Source organism: Myotis myotis, unplaced genomic scaffold, assembly GCF_014108235.1.
Source record: "Myotis myotis isolate mMyoMyo1 unplaced genomic scaffold, mMyoMyo1.p scaffold_m19_p_2, whole genome shotgun sequence".
Taxonomy (NCBI): Eukaryota; Metazoa; Chordata; class Mammalia; order Chiroptera; family Vespertilionidae; genus Myotis; species Myotis myotis.
Genome location: NW_023416324.1, coordinates 27,978,619 through 27,999,254, shown reverse-complemented (window position 1 = coordinate 27,999,254; position 20,636 = coordinate 27,978,619). Strand labels below are relative to the sequence as shown.

Sequence of the window (20,636 nt, the reverse complement as noted above, 5' to 3'; positions counted from 1 at the left end):
AGGTGGTGTGTGGAACGCAGAGCCTGCCATCATGCAGTGTATGCGCATTAGACTGTGGGAGTGTGGTGTGTATAGCAGGTGGTGTACATCATGGAGTGTGTGTGTGTGTGTGTGTGTGTTTGTGTGTGTGTTGTATGTGTTGTGTATGTGGGGTGGGGTGCACATACAAGGTCTGCACCTTATAGGCTATGTGTACAGCAAAGGGCTTATGAAGCAAGTAGTCTGGGCCCATTGTCTCTGGGACCCCACAGGATCCCTGCTCAGAGCTGTTGGCCGCTGGGACAGAGATGAACTCAGGACAGAGTGGTTGGTCTGACCACTCTGTCCCCATCATGACCACAGCAGCATCTGAGACTCGGCATCCATTTCCCGGAGAGTTCTGTGCCCCAGGCCTGTGGGTGGGAAAGATGTCAGGTAGGAGGGCACTTCCAGTAGGACCTTGAAGTTCACACTCTGGGTTTCCTGATACCTAGTATCCCCCATTTTTTCTAGTTCTGATCTGCCTTCAAAATGCCCAAGGGGAGCCCAGCCGGTAGGCTCAGTGGTTGAACATCAACTTATGAACCAGGAGGTCAGGGTTCAATTCCTGGTCAGGGCACATGCCCAGGTTGCAGGATCGATACCCAGTAGGGGGCGTGCAGGAGGCAGCTCATTCATGATTCTCATTGATGTTTCTGTCCCTCTTTCCCTGTCCCTTCCTCTCTGAAAGCAATAAAAAAATTGTTTTTGAAAGGCCCAAGTGGGCTTCCTTCTGCCTCCTGTGGGTGGGCACAACATCCACCTCCCCTCAGCCACAGGCACACCAGGCACCTCCCCTGTGCCCGCCATGGCCCTTCTACACCTCTAGTCACAAGGACTTACAAAGCCTTGCAGCAGGTAGCCAAGGTGGAGGTTTTAAATGACCGTGTGTGTGCCCTGGCCAGTGCGGCTCAGTTGGTTGGAGCATCATCCCGTACACCCAAAGGTCTCAGGTCTGATTTCCAGTCAGGGCACATGCAGTAGGCAGCCGATCAATATTTCTGACGTGCATGTTTCTCTCTCTTTGTTCCTCTTCCTTCCTCTCTCTCTAAAATCAATAGAGGCATGTCCTTGGGTGAGGATTAGAAAAAGGAAAAACAAAAAACTTCAAATGACTCTGTGCGTGCACCTCCTCCATCCTTGGTGAGGTGCCCTATCTCTCTGGTTGCCAGAGGAGAGAGGATTTCAATCAGGGGAATGACATGATCAACTGTATGCATCAGAAAGGTCTCTGAGAGCACAGAGGCGGGTGGAAGGAGACCAATGAGAGGTTGGGGCAGCCTTGTAGCCCAGACAACAGGTGGCCATGGGCCAAACCCAAGCGGTGGGTAGGAGAGGAAGGGACACTGGGTTACAAGCAGTTCAGAAAGCGAGGTGGCCTGCCTGGCTACCTGTGGGTTTGGGGCGGTTGAGCCTCTGGGTTACTGCCTCTGCAGCCAGGTAGATGGTGGTGCTGTTGGCCGCAATGCAGGTATGGGAGGGCGACCAGGTTTGAAGGGGCAGGTTGATGAGTCTTGTTGGGAACCTGTTGTACCAGGCATGTGAGGCATCCAGGGGAGGCGTCAAGGAGGCCTTGTTCAGATCCGCCTGGCAGTCCAAGGGACATCTGGAGATGGAGTTTTGAAGGCCAAGAAATGGCAAATCTCAGAGAACGAGAGCCAAGAGAGGAAGAAGGGGGGCCTGGACGGAGCCCCAGAAGCTAACTCTTCCTGTTGGGAGGGGAGCTGGCAGAGGAAGCTGTTGAAGAGGGGCCTGGGAGGTGGGAGGGGAACGAGTGAGACCATGGAAGTCAACGAGGAAAGAGGACTTGAAGGAGGAGGGGGTGGTCAGCAGGGTGGGGTGCTGTCCAGAGGTCAGGCAGGATGATGCTGAGAAGTGTCCTTTTGGTTTATCTCCATGGAGTCATGGTTGACCTTGGGGAGCATGCAGGCAGGAAGCAGTGAGGGTGACAGCTGGGCTGCAGGGGCCCGAGGAGTGAGTGGGAGGCTGTCACTGGTCTGGAGTGACTGGGCCCAAACCTGATGGAGGGGGGTAAATGGACCAGAGGAATTTCCTGAAGTGGGATGGAGGTGGGGAGCTCCAAGAGGAGAGTCTAGCATGGGCCAGGGCCCGGAAGCTGAGTGTGGGTAGGATGTGTGCCCAGCGAATGCCCCTCCCCGCAGCCAGCTTGGTGTGCGTGGTAGGGAGACCTCACCGGCCAGGGTGAGTAGGGCTGTGTGAGGTGCCAGGGAAGCCCTGGGTTGAGAGTGGGGACTGGGAGGGGGGAGCCACAGCTGCCAACAGGCCCCAAACAGCTCAGATTAAAAAACAAAACAGGCTTTTAAGATGCCAAGTTTGATGAAATCTGAGTGCTGGAAGAGGTGGGAGTTTTCTCTTGGAAAAGCTGAAAATCAAGACTGCAAGCTGCGAAGGGAGATGGGCCCAAGTCTCAGTCAGGCTCCCCTTACTTCCTGGAACCTGGGGGTGGGGCTAGGCTCTCAGGAGAGAGTGGGATCCTGCCTGTCTGGGGAGGCCTTTGACTTGCTGTGGGGGCGGGGAGGGGGTCTTTGGCCTGCCCCTGCTGAGGTGGAGCTGCCTCAGGGCCAGGCCAGAGGCGGCCTTGGTTTCCTGTGAGTGCATGAGGGCTGAGGGAGCCGGCAGCTACCCACGAAGTTCCTTTCTGTGTCTCTCCACATCTTTTCGGTGTCCATGTCTGTGTCTTGTGTGCGTCTTCAGTTGCACGTGTCTCAGTACATGTGTATCTCTGACTGCATGTCTCCACATGTGTGTTTGCATGAGTCTGTTTCCACAGGTGCTTGTCACTGCCCCTCCACACACACACAGAGGTTTCTGTTTTTGCACCTCTCTTTTTCACCACGTGTATCTGTGGCTGTGCATGTTTCTAGGTGTCTGTGTGTTCAGAGACAGGGTGAGGCCAGGCCCAGCACTCACACACAGGGAGGGGACAGACAGTGCCACCCCAGGGAGCCTGTGTATGTGTGTGCCTGCATGTGCACAGAGATGCCAGGAAGCTGGGTAAACAAGGGTGAGAAGGTCGTGCTGACAGACGGCGCTGCCCACCCTGAGACCCTGCAAGGCGCCTCCATCTGTCAGCTTCCCTGGTGCAGCCCCCTCCTCTGGCCCAGACTCCCCCTCAGGCATCTCAGGCTGAGCTCAACAAAGAGACCTGTGTGTGCTTTGTAGGGGGCCCCCGCAGCCTCCCTCTCCCAGTCACTGCCACCAGCCTAAGCGGATGCCCTGTCCAGCCCCTCCCTCGTCTCGTCTATCAGGACCCCTACATTTTCCTTAGCTTCAACCAGATGCACCTTTCCCACCCTCCCACGGCCTTTCCTCAGGAGCCCTCCCTCGCCCATGAAAGCTCTCCCTGCCTCCCGTGTCAGGTGTTTCCTGTCCTTGTGTCTCCTTCCTCCTCCAGGAAGCCGCCGAGGTAGCAGGTGGGCTGTGGAGTTGAACTGATCCACTCCACCACGGCTCCCAACACTCCCAACACACACACACACACACCCCGTCATCTCCTCTACCCCAGTGGGGACAGCAGGAAAGGGGCCAGGTCTCCCTCCGTCGTACGTGAAAACCAGCACAGTTTGGAGCAGGAGCCATTCATGTACACATGTGCACCCACCACAGATACACAGCGGTCTGGGGGGCAGACCCTGGGAAAATGTGTGTGCACCCAGTATGTGCGTATGTGCCACAGCTGGAATCCACAGACAGCTGTAGAGACAGGCTCCGGGTACCTCCAAAGTCCCCAAGGGCTCCTCTTTCCATTCCTTATCAGAGGATGGAGGACCTCAGCCCCACTGGGGCAGACGCTGCAGATGCCCAGGTGTTGAGGCTGCAGATGTGTGGGCACCTCCCCTACCCTCGTGCAGTGGCGCTATCTTAGTTTTGCTTGAGCAGGAAGGACTTCTAGGAGGGAGGGTTCCCCGGAATTGGGAAGTGGGGTTCCTGGGAGGGGTCACCGCGACTCCACCCAGGAGGGGAGGGAGGGAGGGACGGGAGGGGCGGCAGCTGCGCACGGAACCACATGGACTCGGGCGCGCGCAGCCCTTCCAACAGCAGCGCCTGCCGCTGTTGCTATGGTTACCGGGTGGCCTGCAAGGGGGAGGGGAAGGGGCTCGGCAGGACAGGTTTGAAGACTCAAGACTGGTCAGAGGGTACATCTGGATGCGTTGGAACCTGGGTCGGTGGCCACTGCCCGGGTGTAGCCACGTGTGGGCGCTGTGGGGTTCCTTTTGCAGTAAATAAAAAACGCGGAGGCTTGTGTGCAAGGGGGTTGCAGTGGAGTGGCTGAGCCCTGGAAGATGGCAGAGGGCGTGGTTTGGGAAGGGGCTGCGCCAGCCTTGGAGAGGTGAGCCAGAATGATGGTGGGTTGCCCCCAGGGGTGCTCTTACCTCCGCTAGCCCTGCCCTGGCCCAGCCCTGCCAGGCAATTGGTCCCAACACCTAGTCTCATCCCAGCCCCATCTCCCATCAAACTGTGTGACCTTGGGCAGGTGTCTAGATCTCTCTAAGCCCCCATTTGTTTATATACCTCAGAGTTTGGGAGAAGATTAAATCATTTTGTAAAGCATTTTAACTCAGTGCCTATAAGGTAGTAAATGCTCCATTAGCACAGCCTTTTCTCCCTCCTATCTGGGCCTCAGTTTGCCCATTTGTTGATGGGTTTGGAAGTGATCGTGTGACATCTTCAGGAGGAATTTGCCCTGGTCTTTAGCCTGAGTGGTTCTCCTGCCTGCCCCTCACCATGGCCCCCAGTTCCTATGGGTATCTGGGGGGAGGGGGGGAGATAAATGAGTCAGTCGGCGGTTGGGTCAGTTTACGACAGCATACTCAGCGCTTAGCTTGTCCAGGCACACAGTGGGCATCAGTAACCCATAATCAGTATGAATGTGCCGGAGGGGCCCAGGTGAGCATAGAAGGAAGAGAGAGCAGTTGTCACTCCTAAGGGACCAGAACCCTCCTGCAAGACACACTTCTCTTTCCTGAGGTGCAGAACGGAAGCCTCCTTGGCACAAGGGAATGGCTTTGGGGTCCTGCTGTTTTGTGGACAGCTCTGTGCACATGCCCGTTTTAGACTCTGGCAGCAGTGCCTGAGGGATGATGATCTGAGCCAAGGATGGAGCCGTTGAGGGCGCGATAATTGAGGGAGGAAAATTAATTGTCCTTAATTTGGCGTAAATCCCAAAGACCTTCTCTGTGTTAGGAATTCAGAGTAGATTCCTGGGACACGAGCTGCAGATGTTTGCACTCCTTCCCTTCTCCTTGGTCAGTACCCTCCTGGTAGAGTTGGAGTCAGCTGGCTCCTGGACCCTAACTCTGGCAGGCCCTGTCCTGCTGTCCACTCTCACCTCCACTGCTCAGGAGGGCTTAGCAGGGAGGATTGAGGTCTGGGAGGAACTAGACAGGTGCCCTGGTAGGCTAGGATGGCTCTGGCCGTCCTGTGTGCCCCCAGCTGCTGGGGAGAACAGAAAGGGTGGGAGGGGAACCCCAGGCCTCGGGCCCTGCCTGGGCCTTCCTGTGAGAGCAAGTTGTAGCAGAGCTAAAGGAAGCTGCTCCCCTGCCTGGTGCATCCCAAGACCTGCCTCGTTTCCATCCTCTCTTTTCTTGCCACTGTTTAACATGCTCCTTTTAAAAATCAGAGCTGAAAGTTAGGACTCTGGGGTCATATTTACAGCCACAGAGATGCGTGGGTCATGCCTGGAATCTATAGGGCTGCAGGCGGGGAAGCGTACTGCCAGCTACCGTACCAGGAGAGCTGGGGAGGTGAGGCTGTGCTGGAAGTCCTGCTGCTCCCCATCCCCAAACCCCATCTCCTGAGGGATCACAGTCCCTGTGGGATGCCCCTGGCAGGTGGGTCAGGGTCAAGGCTGTCGTAGAGTATGGGTCAGAGTCAGGATTGAGGGTCAAGGGTGGCTCATTGGTAGTGCAGGTGGTGTTCAGGGACAGAACCTAGGCTGTGACATGTGGCTCTGCTGTGGGGTGGAGCTGAAGGCTGGATGCTGGCAATGGTGGGAGCATACAAGGTGGGGGGTGGGGTGCTGGACAGCACAGGGAGCCTCTGGGGTGAATGTGGCTGTTAATGCCACCGAGTCAGCTGTGAGCCCGCATCTGGGTAGTCAGGGGTCGGGGAGAGAAGAATCTTGAGGATCCCAGCCAACCTGGGAGTCAGGAGCAGCCGCCCACAGAGCGGGGTCCTGGCCCTAACGTGCACATCTGCTCTTTGTCTGCAGAGGACCAGCTGCCCCCCGGCTTCCCCTCCATCGACATGGGGCCCCAGCTGAAGGTGGTGGAGAAGGCGCGCACGGCCACCATGTTGTGCGCAGCAGGCGGGAATCCAGACCCTGAGATCTCTTGGTTCAAGGACTTCCTCCCTGTGGATCCCACCACAAGCAATGGTCGCATCAAGCAGCTGCGTTCAGGTGAGTAGAGGGCTGCACAGACGTGAGGAAAGGTGTGGGGCCCGCACCCAGCACAGCCTTCCCTCTGGGGCCTGGGTGCCTGGGAGCCACAGGAGGCGTCAGCCTGGGGCTGACCCTCCAGGGCTGAGCATGGGGCACCTGGCCCAGGACGAGAGCTCGGCACTGAGGGCTCGTCATCGGTGATTCTTTTACCGTCCATCCTGATGTTGTCAGGCTCAGACTTCGGGCCAGTTCTGCTCCTCACAGGACAAGGGTCATGCTCAGCCTGGCGTTGGGCTCTGCATAGTGACTGTGGGAGTTCCTCCTCCAGCCCGGCCTGAGAGGGGGCCTGGGTTGTGCTTCTCTTTGCTTCTCCAGACGGCAGGGAAAGAGGCCAAAGATGCCTGATTCATCAGGCATCCAAAGGCTGGACCTCAGAGCTTGGAGCCAGGGAGAGTTGGTGCCATCCCTCGGCCACCAGGGCCACCTGTCTCCTCTGGATGTCTCAGTAGAGCCAGCTCGGAGCCCTGGGAGCAAGGATACCATCTTGACCAGGCGGGAGGTGCCGCCCCATTGATCGATCTGCCTGCGAGGCTCCCGCCAAGATAATTGATTCAGTTTTTGTGGAGTGGGGCAGGCGGGAAAGGAGGTTCAGGTTCCACTTAGCTGCATTCGGCATCTGCCGCCGGCATGGCTGGACCGGTAGGCCTTGGTCCAAAGTCCTCCTGGTAGCTGCGGGATGGGGGCTCAGGCAGGATGGCCAGTGCCGGCCGGCGCCCCTGTGATGCCAGCACTGCGAAGGAGGACGTGACTGCTCCTTTCAGACCTGCCGCTCCAGAGGCTCTCCTGCCACTCCCTGTGGTGCCCAAGGGGGAGGGAGAGCTGATGTGCCCGGCAGGGGCAGGATTCCGGCCCCAGCCACGGCCGCCTGAGACAGCCTATGAAGTGTTAGCTCATTTAATTTAATTAAAACTCAACAAGATGGAGGCAGCTGTAGAGCAGTTAATTAAAACAGCCATAATCAAGGCAGGAAACAGTCCGGCAGCGTTTGCAGTCGTTGCCCAGCGCTGCCCAGCGGCCGGTACAGTCCAGCTCCTCTGCGTTGCCCCCCAGCCCCCCAGGCAGGCTCCCCAAGCAGCCAGATGGTCCTCCCCGCAGGTCTGGCCTCCACCCCAGTGGCATTGCCCGTCCGTGGCAGCAGTTCTGGGAAGGCACGCTGTCCTGCGCGTGCGTCCATCAAGTATTTATGTCGTGCTTGCTGTGTGCCGGGCCCTGTGCCACCCGTTCACTGCCCTGTGAGTTGGCTGCCGCCCAGTACTCCACCCAGTTGCTGCCCAGGCCTCAGCCTCCCGTCCTCTCAGCAGCAGTTCACACCCTCCCTCCTTCCCCACCACTCCCTCCCAGGCCTCCCTGGCTTTTCTCTTCCTTCTCTGTCTGCCCTGCAGTCCCCCTCTTCCTCTGCTTGTTCCTCAGCCGGGGAGCCCGTGAGCCCTCCCCTTGCCCCGTGGACAGAGCCTGCTCACCTTTTCCTGTAGCTCCTGGTACCATCTCCACTCCTGTAACTCCCAGATCCGTCTCTCCAGCCCAGACATCTTCCCTGTGCTCTAGACCAAAAACTGCACCTGCCTTCTGGTGCACCCTGACCGTGATGAGTGGTGACCTTCCCAGACAGCCGTAGCCGCCTCTGTGCGTGACAGCTTCCCAGCCTGAAACCCTGACGCCTCCTCCGATAAGGAACCACCAGGTCCTCTTGATTTGGCACCATCACGACCCTCAAGTTGGTGCCCTTCCTCCTGTTGCCGCCTGCCTTGGCCATGTCCCAGGTCACCAACTCACCCTGCCTCCAGGCTCCCCCCTCGAATCCATCCTCCAGCAGCCTCAGAGTTTTCTGCTCCTGTCCCTCTGCACTCTGGCACCCTCTTTGCCTACCTGAACAGGGCACACACCCTTCTCTATCTCCCCCTGCTCACATCTCCAGCTTTCTTTCATTGGGTCCTGGCTGCACCCCTTACGAGCTCTGTGGCCTCAGTTATTTAACTCCTTTGAGTTTCAGTGTTTTCATCTTTAAAAAGGGGTTTCAGGGAGCACTGAGTGAGACAGTGGCAGTCAGAGCTTTACTTTCCTGCCTGGTGTATCTTATGGTGAGGGCTCTGGGAACGGGGCTTGAGCCTCTTGCCCTGAGCCTCCCTGGCCCCATCCTGGCCCTCTGCTCACATTCGCCAAGATGTAACGCCCCACCTCCTCCGCCTAAAACCTCCTTCAGGACTCATCCCGCTTCTCATGTTTACCACCTGGCTCCAGCTCTGCTCACTTCGTCCTTACAGGGAGGGCCTGGGGCTGGCTCCCCTCTACGAAGTCTCCCCAGTGTCCCCCACAAGCCTGGCTATGGGACAGGTATCTCTGAGCCCTTGTTGATGAATTATTTCATGAACATGACCTTCGACCCTGTCCTTACGGACTGATGTCTACTCCTTCTGCTTCCCAGGTCCAGGAAAGACCTCTTTGTTAGACCTTTCTGCCCCTGGCAGCTGTGACCTGAGGTTTGTAGGCCCAAAATCCAGCTGCCAGGATAGAATCAGATGGTGCCTGAGGGGACTCAGCCATCTCACCTCTGGTAGAGGTAATGGACAGGACTCTCTCCATCACTGCCTGACCCTGGCCCCTGATCCCAGTAGCAGCTGCCCCTATCCTCTTGTCCCTTCAGAATGTGCTGGGGCTGTTCCATGCACATTGACAGAGACATCCCTTCTTAGAGTGGAATCAGGCCCTGAGCACTCGGCTGTTTACAGGGACTTTCACGGTTTACGCATCACCGACAGTTTACAAAGCGCCTTCCTGCCTTTGGTTGCACTGGATTCTCCAGCAACCCTGAGAAGTGGGACAGACTGTGCTTATCATGCCCACTTTATGGCTGAGTTAAGAAGGTCACCTGGGGTCACATGTGGAAGTGCAGGGCCAGGGAGCTCCCTGTGTGAGGTTCCCCCAGGAGCCTTCTAGTATCACATATGCAGGACCTGGGGCCTGGGGAATGGCTGGGCCCTGCGAGGGCTGCAGAGCGCCACGGTCCCATTGTGTCCAGACCTCAGGCCCCTCCTGACCAGTGCCCAGAACTCCTCAGGCATCTTTGGGCCAAGCCACAGCACATGTCACCAGGGTTTGGCCCTAGAGCTGCGCTGGGTAGGAGGGCAGCTGGTTGGTGGATGCCCAGGTGTGAGCTCTGCACCACAGGCGTGTTCCTCACTGAAGGGCTGTGACCTGCTACCACATGAGTCTCTTGGAGAGTTTGAACTTGGGAGCCAGAGTGGGCCCAGCAGGAATGGGACAGGCTCAGAGAGAGTGGCAATCGAGTCAGGAGCAGGCGGTGTCTCCGGGGCAGTGAGTGGGGACTCACCTCCCACATGGGGCTCTGAGAGGAGCTGTTGGCCACTTGCTGTGCCTGGACAGAGCCCCAAAGGGCATCCTGTGCTCCACTCATCCCGGTGGCCTGAGTGTGTGAGCCGCCATCCTGTCATGGTTTGCGCATCGAGGACAACAATAACATACATGTCCGCCAGCTCACTCAGAGAGCCGTCTCCTTCCACACCCCCCAGCACCGAGCTGAGACTGAGATGCCAGGGTATGGCTGCCGGAGGAAGCCCACAGACCCCAGATTGGAGTGGGCCTGAGCCCGCCCCCACACACACTCTCTGCTGGCCAGCCCCAGCCTGTCCCCCCATTCTGCCCTGCCATCCATCCTCCAAGTGTGCCAGGAGGACATACTGTGGGCTCGTGGTCACAGTTGCCCTTTGGTGGGCACACTGGCAGCTCCCGGGCAGTCCTGACTCCCAGGTTCCCTCTAGTCTCCCACAGCCACCTTGTCAAATGGAAAAGGCAAATTCTTATTTCAGTTTAACGGAAAAATGGCTGTTCTGAGATGTCCAGAGACTGATCACACCGCAGGCTAGGTTTTAATTCCTTTTTTAATTTTTGAATTTGATTTTAGAGAAAGGAAGGGAGAAGGAGAACCATCAATGTGAGAGAGACACATCGATCAATTTGCCTCCCTCACACACCCCGACTAAGGAGCAAATCTGCAACCTGGGTATGTGCCCTGACCGGGAATCAAATCCACAACCCTTTGGTGTACAGGACGATGCTCCAACCATCTGAGCCACCCGGCCAGGATGCAAGTTGGGTTTTAGAAGAGCTGAGGCCAGGAGCTAGGGGTCCCAGACTGGACCGTTTACACGGCCACCCCTCCCAGGTCAGGCTGGACTGCAGGCGTAGGTCAGCGGTTGTCAACTTTTTGATCTCAGGACCGCTGATTGTAAATATCAGAAGACCTCAAAGAGCTTTTGTTTGTGTGGGTTTTATCTATCAGTATTTGCCATATTAGATAATAAGACTGAGAAGATTTAAGTATTTGTTAATCTACTTTAAAATAACTTAAAACCCCATTACATGTTAAGATAAACAATATAAATTTAATGAAAAATAATCATATTTTCTCAAACAAAAGGTTTAGTGAGAAGAGAGCAGCATTGTTGTACACTCTTACAGATCTTCTTTAATTTTGGGCTTACTAGAGGACGGCTGGATTATCACGTCTGCTTCTGTGTTCGGTCGGTTGCGATATCGCACATCGTGGAGCCTCTGGAAAACTCCACCGCATGTTTATGAGAGAGCAAGAGTGAAAAAGGCAAATAATTTCTTAGTCTTATGAAAATTACTCTGACCTTGTGGACCCCTGCCAGGGTTTGGGGGACAGTGAAGGTCCGTGGTCCGAGTTTGGAGGGTCATTATGACGATGGCTCTTTCTAGACAATCTCTGCACCGCCCCGCCCCCCCCTCCCCCCCCCCACACACGCCAGGTCCCGATAGCTGCCTTTGCCTTCTCCCTAGCCTCTGTGTTCGCAGGAGGGCCCTGAGCCAGACAAACTAAGTCCATTCCTGCCACTTCACTCAAAAGCTATGTGACCTTGAGCTTTGGGCAGGTCACTGGTTTTTCTCAGCCTCTGTTAACTCATTCCTCTGTGGAGATGGAATAAGTCCCCCTGGGCGGGTGATGGATGATAACTCCTCGGGGTGTGTGTCATCAGGTCCATGGGATAGTGATCAGTTTTGTCTCTGGGCACTTCCCTCCCCCAGAAGTGGACAGAGACGAGCAGGGGAGGCAGTGTTGGGCCTGGGCCCACCCCTGGCTCCTTGCTCCTCAGGATGGGGGAGAAGGGGGCTGTGCACAGCCTCAGAGGAGGCCCCGTTGGGAAGAGAGCCTGCTCAGACCTCACACTAGCCCTGCATTGGGCATTTGGAGGGTGAGCACTTGGCTACTGCTCCCAGGATTACGAAGCACTGAACAGACACAGGGCAGGTCTGGCCTCTGGCTCTCGCCAGTCAGGTCGGGGAGAAGCTCAATAGCCACTGAGTTTGTAGAGGGATGAGTGGGCTTTACAGGGTCTGCCGCTAGGTTGTAAGCTCACCTGGACTGGCGGCAGGGTGAGCTGGTGTTTGTTCAGGGAGACCTGGTGATCACCTATGGTGAGCCCTCCTTTTTGCCCTTCTGTCTGCTTAAATGCCCGGGTTTGTTTTGGTAAGTGCTTTGTTTTGAGATCTACCCCACCTGTGGATTTGGGTGACCCTGCGGGGTGGAGCTGCTACCGCTTTTCTTCACCTCCCCCCTCCGTTGGCCTCAGCCAGTGGGGTCTGCAGGAACCCCGACTCACCATCCTGATGCCCATCACCCCCAGCCCTGCCACCCCCACCCCACTCCCCCACTCCTCAGAGCAGTGCCAGTGACGCGGGGGACACAGCTTCACCCACACAGCTCTGGTGCTTGCACACACATGACCTGCGTCAGCCTGACTCAGGCCTCAGTTTCTCCGTGTATATAAGGCCCTTTCTCGCGTTTTATTTTATCTGATTTGGCTTTTTGTGGCTTTCCTTCCTTCTGTACTAATGCTTCTCTCTGATCTTATTTGCATTCAAATTACCTCGCCAGGTGGTTCACCAATTAGAGGTAAGAATGCTGTCCGTGCATCTCGCCACGCCACACCACGCCTCGCCACTGCGTCACCACCACTCCATCCCGTCCCGTCCCGTCCGTCACCTCCCCCATCCCCATCCTGACCTCATCTCCAGCTCTGGCCCCTCAGCACCACCGGCCGCCACACACATCCACACTTGGTCATTCCCTCCTGTGGACTCATCCATTGCAAGTCTGATTGTGAAGACAGCTGAGCCCCACCTGGGGGACGGCAAGCCCTGCGGCCTGGCCTCCCAGGCCAGCCCCACAGAAGGGCTCCTGCCGTGAAGCCAAGCCCTGGTCCTCACGGCTGGCCCAGAGGGAGGGCCTTCCTGTGAGGTGGGGGAGCATGACGAGGCCTTTCCTTTCCTCCCAAGAACCTCCTTTGTCTTGGGTCCCTCCATTATTACTGAACTCCCTTTAACATCCTGGCCCCATGGTGAAAGGAGGGCCAGCCCGTAAGTGCCTCAGCCCAGCACACACAGGAGGAACAGGCAGTGAAGATGGTAGTGTAGGTGGTGGGGTGACAGCTGAGAAATACAGGTCCTGTGTGACTAGACCCCTGACCTGTTAACCCCTGGCTCCGTTCCTGCAGGAGCCCAAGGGTTCAAAGCTCAGGCTCTGGACTAAAAGATTCGGGTTCAAGTGTGACTCACCACCTATGTTACCTTCAGAAAAGCGATTGTTCTCTCAGAAGTCTGTGTCCTCCTCTTTAAATCAGGGCCAAGGCCCCACCTCACGGGACTGTGAGAATCAGAGGAGAGGATAAGGATTTGGGCAGCGTCTGGCACAGAGCGGACACCCTGCAAAGTGGTTGCTTCTATCCTGTATTTACATCATTTTCTTCCCACCTCACAAGTGTCCTTGGGCACATCTAGTCCCTCGGAGTTCAGGGCCAGGGTGGTCTCAGGACTGAAGTTGGGGCTGGGAAGAGCCGCTGCCACGCTATGGAGGTTGGTTCCAGATTTGGGGGTTTCTGTGTACAGATAGGCTCAGGGTCTGTGTGGGTCCCCTGGACAGTCCTGGCTCTCAGCGCAGGGGAGCCTCCTCTCCCAGCAGGGCTCTCACCCAGGCACTGCTTCCTGTTCCTGCCTGGCACCCCTCCCGCCCCAGCTGAGCTGAACTTAGTGCAGCCCCCCTGCCAACCCCACCTGTTTGAATGAACATTTTCTGTAACAGCGTCCATCCATCCCATGAACATCACCTACTGGGTGCCCGTTGGGCTGCTCTCACAGGAGAAGGGTGTTTGGCATGGACCCCGGGCCCTCACGCTCCCCGATGCCCACTGAAGCCAGGACCGCCGAGCAGGCCAGCCCTTTGCCTGCATCAGGACTGAGCCTGGGAAGCCCCTTCTCCCATCTCCAGCTCCCAAGCTCCCAAGCTCCCAGCCCCTCCTGCTGCCCTGGGTCTGGGTGGTGGGAGAGGGACGTCAGGCAGTAAAGGGGCTGCAGCTTGGGTCCTCCCCGGGGGCCTGGGCTGTGAGAGCGTGGCTTGGACCTCTTCCTGTGGCTCCTGTCCAGACCAGTCAGTTGGGGTCCACAAGTTCTGTCTGTGTCCTCTGTGGGTATGACCGTCAGCCGGCCTGGACCCTGGGAGGGGCAGGCTGTTAGGGTCACCCTGGCTGTCGTGTGCAGGCGGTGGTTTTCTGTCAGGCTGTGTCCTGTGGGGTTATTCACTGTCCGTTGGACTGTCCTCTGTGGGTGTGATCATCTGTCGGCTTGTTCCAGGGAAGCGGTGTTACCTGTGCCTCAGGGAGTTACCGTCAGACAGTTTGCCCAGTGTGCTCTCACCGGCAGCTTTCTCAAGTGTTTATTGCCAGGACTGGGGGCGTGGCCAAGTCATGTGGTTTCACTCTCCCACCACCACCCTTGTGTTGGGCTCCTCCACCTGGACCTACCAGGATGGGCCCCAAGCCCAAGTTTCCTCCACCCTCTGTGCCCCCCCAGTCCTGGCTCCTGTCTGTCCGTCTGCGGCCAGAGCAGCCCCTCAGGGCGCCGGCCCGGGTGGGAGCTACAGCCTCCATTAGCCTCCTGAATTATGCAGGAGCCGTGGTGGGTCGAAGCACTTTAGTGGGACCAGGCTGAGGAGAGGAGCCGGAATGGGTGGGGCCAGTGGGAGGGGGTGGGGTGGGAGGGGAGGATGGGTGCTGTGAGCAGAGGCAGCTGGACACCAGGCCCTCAGGGCAAGCCCCTTCCTGTGGGATTCTAGTGGGTGGCAGATTCCCAGGCTCTTGCCCGGTGAGGGCATTGCATGCCTGCACATCCTAGGCCAGCAGGTCTGCAGGCTGTTCCCTCCCACGCCTGGCTGCGTGGCCTGGCACAGCCGGGAGCATTAATGGGGATGCTCCCTGGCAGACAGGCTTCAGTATTGGCTGGAGGGTAGTGGACACTCAGTGGCTGGCAGTAGAGCCCCTGGCAGAGCCGATGGGTGGGGCAGGATTGTGCTTCAGACTACAACCCTTGGTTCCAGCCAGGAGACCACTGGGCTAGTCAGGGAGAACTTCCTGAAAGCAGCACTGACTTGGGGTGTGGCCCCGATGTCTGCAGCATCTGATCAACACAAGCCACAAATGCTGTCAAGACTCCTCCCATGTTCCAGGCCTGACCCTTGTCTTTATGTCCCCGCAGGTGCCTTGCAGATTGAGAGCAGCGAGGAGTCAGACCAAGGCAAGTACGAGTGTGTGGCGACCAACTCTGCAGGCACACGCTACTCGGCCCCCGCCAACCTGTATGTGCGAGGTAAGGACTCGGGCATTGCAGTGCGGGCCCTGTCTCCAAGGAGCTGAGCTGCCTCTGCTGGCTGTGGACACATGGGGGCTGCCGAGCCCAGTCTCCTCCTTCCCGCCTCTTTCTGCAGCTGTCACAGCAGCAGCAGCAGCGCCCACTGAACAAGCTCACAGTGTCCACCACCACTCTGTCTGTCTTCCCTGCAGGCCCTTTGGGAAGCAGCCGCTCTTGGGAGCATTTGTATCTCTTATAGGTCCTGCACATGGGCCCAGAGCCCCATGGGAGTCCAGAGCCTTCCGAGCAGACGTGTGTGTGTGTGTGTGTGTGTATGAGTGTGTGTGCAGCCACACACATTAGTGTGTAAACGTGCACACTAATCTGCCTAGTCTTCCTAGAGTCTGCCCTTCTCCCTTCCCCCCATGCAGGGTGGGCTCCAGGCCAGGTGTGCCTGCCGTCTGGCCAGGCCTGCCTGGAGCCTTCCTGGAGGGGAAGCCAGCTGTACTGTTACCAGCCAGGGCCCTTGTGTGGGGGTCAGGCCGAGGCAGCCCTGCAGGTGATGGCCGTGTCCCAGGTGTTCCTTGCTGGGACCGAGAGGCTTGTGCATTTCCCCAAGTCCAGATACCCAGCGGAGAGGCCTGGGGACGGTTTGGAGTGTCCAGTTTCTGCTGTGCTCACAGCCCTCGGGCAATTAAGCTGGCCACCTGCTGCTTCCCATGAACATGCTGAGTCTGGTGTGCATTTATGCCCAGGAGGGGCCCTGGGAACCCCTCGTCTCTCCCACCGTCCTCTCCTTTAGCCTCCTGCACAGATGGGCAGCATTAAAAGTGAAACCAGCTCCCTTGGGGATTGTAAAGGAAAGTGGATGGGGTTTCCTCACGGTGATGGTTTCAGCACACCAAGTGCTCAATGCAGCCTCACGAGGGCTGTCCACCTATCCACCCAGGGCCAGGCATGGGGTGGGGCGATGGCAGTGGCCTGTCCCACTCTTTGGGGGTCACAAGGTCAGACAGGGCAAAGACCACCTGTGTCCTTACGGAAGGGCTGCTCCATGTCAGGGCACCGGTTACTGACAGACTACGGGCTACCAGCCCCTTTGGTGATGGGCATATTATGCTTCACTGGAGTTGGCGTGGGATGGGAGGTCCGCGCTGGCTCCCTTGTCAGGTGTGCTGCTCCTTGAGGCTCACCTGGGCCATCCCAGGACCTGCCTTAAGGAACGGCATTAGAGCAGGGAGACCTGGAGCACCAAAGCCACCCCACAGGCCAAGAGGAGGGTTGTAAATAGCACAGCCTTCCCCCTACACTGCTCCAGACGGAGGTTCTGGCAGGCGTGCAGGGGCCTGACAAGTCCCCTCTGAGAGACAAGCAGCTGGAAAGAACCTTCCTTGTCAAAGACCCGTCTGCTTCCACCTGGACCTTTCCATGTGCCCGGTGGTCCTGACCAAGCATTTCTTGGGGGCAGAGCTGCCAGAGGCTGTACAAAGGCAGGAGGGGACCTAGACCCATGGTGGATGGACCCTGCATTGCCATCGGGGTGGGGAGGGGGCAGCTTTCTCTGAAGTCACCATCACACTGGCCTCAGCCCTGAGAAAGGGCAGTGGGTCTCTTTGGATGACCTGAGTGTGACTGCCCCAGCCAGCAGCTTGAGCGCTGACCAGGGAGCTCTGACCCTCAGCCCCTTGGAGCTTCCCTGTCTGCAGGGCCCCCCCGCTGTCCGTCCATGCTGGACTCAGGCAGAACCCTGACTGGCTCTTGCCATGGCCCATTCCCTACCCCTACCTCTACCCCTACCCCCACCAGGTCTTTTGGAATTGCCTTCTTGGCCCACTGCCATAAGCCTTTTGGGCAGGGCATGTGAGTTCCTTTAGTTCTAGCCTCATTTGGCGTGGGACCCTAAAACAGGCTGTTTCAACCTGGCTTTGGTTGTCTCTGCGTCTCTCTGTCACACACGCATTCCAGTGAGCTCTGGTATCTCAGGGCCAGTCCTAAGTCTCTGTCCCCAGGCCCCACCTGAACCTGCGCTTGCCCTGCTTTGCCGGGAGCGGCCTGCTCTACAGCCCCAGGACAGGCCCTCCCTTCCAGACTGAAGACAGCAGGACAGCCCTGCTCCTCAGGCCCTTCCTCGGGTCTCTCTCCCATCCTCATCTCAGTCCTGGCAGAGCCCCTGCTTTCTGCCCCAGCTCCTCTAGGGAAGCTCCCGTTGTGCTAGCCACCAGCTCTGTGTCCTGAACCCCAGTGCTGGCCTGCCTGCTGGTCTGCATCCACTCGCCCCCGCCGCCCAGCAGAGCGGCTCCCTGTTACCCTCCAGGCCGGGGGCACCAGCCATCAGTACCTAAACCTCAGCATCCAGATCGGTGCGACTCCCTCCCAGGGTTTCTCAGCTTGGGCACTATTGACGTTTCGGGCTGGATCACCCTCAGTTGTGCAGGGCTGTCCTATGCAATGTTGTCAGGTGTTTAGCGGCATCTCAGGCCCACTAGATGCCCGTAATAGCCCCTCGTCATGACAATTCAGAATGTCTCCAGGCCTCGCCCAGTGTTGCCTGGGGGAACCCCTGCGGGTGAGAACGGCGCTGCATGGACGGCCTCCCATGGGCAGTCATCTCCATCCATCTCTTGTCCACTAAGCTCGAGGGCATGTCTCCTCCTCCAGTTTGGCTTCAGTGTCTACCTCACTTCCTGCCTCTTCTCCCCCAGACTCTCAGGGCTCCCACTGCCTCTCTGAGGCCCTGCGGTTGCTGCATTTAATGGGACAGCGAGTGTAAAGTTCCCAGCGTGTCACCAGGCACGCAGGAAATGCTTGGCAGTCAGTAGCCACGGCTGCTGTCAGGATAGCACCGGTGGGGGAAGGATGCGTCATCCAGTTACTCTGACTTTGCTTGTAGTTGCCCGCAGCGCCACCCACAGTCTCTCGGGCCCAGGCATGCCTGGTGGGCCAGCCTCTCTCCCTCACCGTCTGACTTTCCCGAGTGACTCACTCTTTCCTTCCATCCACAGCGTTTCTCTCCTCCAGCTCTCAGGACGTACAGCTGCCAGGAGCCAGGGCAAGGCCACACCCTCTGCAGAGCCTGCCCTACTTGCCCTTGACTTTCCCCTTCTCTGCAGGGAGCTGGCCACTAGGTCACAACGGTCTCTAAACAGGGCGATGTCTTCGCAGCCTTTCTCCCCACAGGTGCCCAGACCAGCTCCTCACACTAGTGCTGTGCAGCGTGGGGCTTCCTCAAGGTGGCGGGATGCTGGCGGCTCGTGTGCTTCGTGGGTTTGTGGGCTGGGGGGGCCCTGACTCCAGAGCCCAGCTCTCTGGGTCTGTCCAAGCCATGGGGTGTGCGTGAGGCATGGGGGCCGTTCTGTGCCCCACTTCCACCCCTCCCGGTCCCGCCCTTGGCGTCCCAGCCCCTGCCAGGGGACTCAGCCCTATCCACTGTGTCCTCCATGAGTCCTGAGTCTTTCGTGAGCGGCGTGGTCCGCGCGCACCTGTGTGCACGTGCGTGTGCGTGGGGCACAAGAGTCTTGTCTCGTTTCCGTGCTGTGTGGGCAGATGAAGGTTGGCCTGTTTTTACTCTCTCTGTGTTTCTCCTTGTCTTTTTTTTATTCCCTCCTCATCCTCATCGCACTCTGCCATCAACCCAAACTCTCATCTCTCAGATCAGCGAGAAGGTTGGTCCTTTTCACTTCTTATCCATCTACAGTTCTCCCGTCGATGGGATGCTCCCGTCTGTAGGGACCAGCGGGCACGGCCAGCTCCCTCGGGCTCGCTCCAGCCTGGCCTGCCCGCCAGTCGGGCTCTGCTGTCTATTGTTTGGGCCGACAGGCGGGCAGGACCAGGGGTGGGTGGGCAGATCCCCCTGCCCCGCATGTTCCTGCCGCTTGGGTCCCTGATAAACCTTGTGTCTGCATGTTCCTTTAGTTGGGCTACCCTACAGGGTTGGGCGAGTCTGGTGCATGGCACGAAGCTGCACTTCACCTTTTGCCCGGGCTAAGCCAGCTGTCTGTTCCAGGTGAAATTCAGGTGTGGTTGTGGGAGTTATGAGCTGAGGTGCTCTATGTGGACCTGTGGGCCTTCCAGTCACTTAACTCCACGTTTGCCTGAACTCAGCTGAAACCCTTGGGAAGACAAAGGGAAAAGGCTCATCTGGAAGGAGCTCACCCTCTCAAAACCATGCAGCGCAGGACAGAAGTCCTGCAGCGTGTGCCCTGTCCTGGCCCAGCAAGACTCAGTAGAGCAACAGCCCTGGCGTGCCTCCTGAGCTTCGTGTCCGTGGCTGTCTCAGGCCCACTAGATGCCCGTAATTCCCACATGGGTGGCACATGGTATACTCTGGTCTCTTTCCTCCCTGGCCAGAGCCAAACGAAAAGCTTCCCACCTGCCCCAGGCCCCTCTCTCTGCCCGAGCCTGCCAGGCAGCTCCCATTTCCTCAGCCCCACACTGGGTTACACCTCGAATGATCTCTTGCAACTCTGAGGCCCACTTGGGAGCCCTGAAGAGGCCCTGTCCCAGCCACAGGTTGGAAAGGGCTTCCTGGAGACTCCGCTCCAGCCCTTCCCAGAGCAGGCTCACATGGGCTGTTCTCAGCCCACCCGCAGGGGCTGGCGGTTCTTTCTGTGCCCAGTGGTCTGAGTGGTAGAGGAGGCCCACCTGTCCGCAGGGCTTTGGGCTGAACCCCAAGGAGCTGAGCTGGGCCACCTGGTCCCCTTGGAATCATCTCTGTGGCTTGAGTTTCCTCCATGAGGGAGAGGGAGCCAGTTGAGAGGAGGGCTGCAGCCTCAGCTCAGATATCAGCCCTGAGCATCCAGCCATATGCACTCCTGAGCTCTGGGGCATCTGGGTTACACCATTTCGCTGACCGGGCGATCTGCCCGTGCAGTCAGAAAACAGCCATCAGCAGAGATGGCGCAGCCTGCAGCCGCCTCCCTGTACGCCCCTCTCCCCCGCCCTCCTGGTCCCTGGTCCCTCCCCCTCCCCCTCCGTGGTCCCACCAAAAATAAGCACGGACACAAATATTTAACAGGAAGGCAGAAGTGAGTTTCTAAATATTCCGGGGGGATTTGCTGGGCTGGTAATTTGTTTGGCGCTGATAATTACATCTTACATTTTTCCAGCTTTACTTAAAACTGTGCGCCGAGTGTGCCGGCATTTAATTACTGCTCTGCGGCAGCCACAAGGTTATTTATTAAAGAGTTATTTTATCTTGATACAGTGGATCCTGCCCCTTTATCCCCTCCTTAATGTTGTGTTATTTTCATCAGAGAAATTTCCGCGCGTGAATGCAGATTGCGGGGCGGCCTCCCCCTGCTATTAGGCTGTCACTCCACTGAATGCTGGTGTCTCCGGGTGCCGCCCCGCCCCATTAGAGGGGTTGTCAGCGCAAATAATTAGACTTAAAAGTTACAGCTAAAATATAATCCAGAAATGGCAGGGCCCTGTTTTGGAAACTGTCTGTAAAATGTCAGCACTCAGGATGCACGGGGAACAGTAAGGGACCGGCGTTGTT

At 57.8% G+C, this 20,636-nt stretch overlaps 1 protein-coding gene across 12 annotated transcripts in view; it reads left to right on the top strand.

The window, feature by feature from the left end:
- PTPRF (protein tyrosine phosphatase receptor type F) overlaps window positions 1–20,636 on the top strand; it is an 81,683-nt gene that overhangs the window by 26,273 nt on the left and 34,774 nt on the right. For 7 of the 12 annotated variants that reach the window (XM_036347748.1, XM_036347756.1, XM_036347750.1 and 4 more), the window contains exons 6-8: window positions 6,251–6,439; window positions 15,047–15,157; window positions 18,790–18,801. In XM_036347748.1, the coding sequence (XP_036203641.1) occupies window positions 6,251–6,439; window positions 15,047–15,157; window positions 18,790–18,801 (312 nt within the window). The remainder of the gene's footprint in view (window positions 1–6,250; window positions 6,440–15,046; window positions 15,158–18,789; window positions 18,802–20,636) is intronic. The other 5 variants (XM_036347758.1, XM_036347759.1, XM_036347754.1 and 2 more) reach the window with 1 other exon arrangement.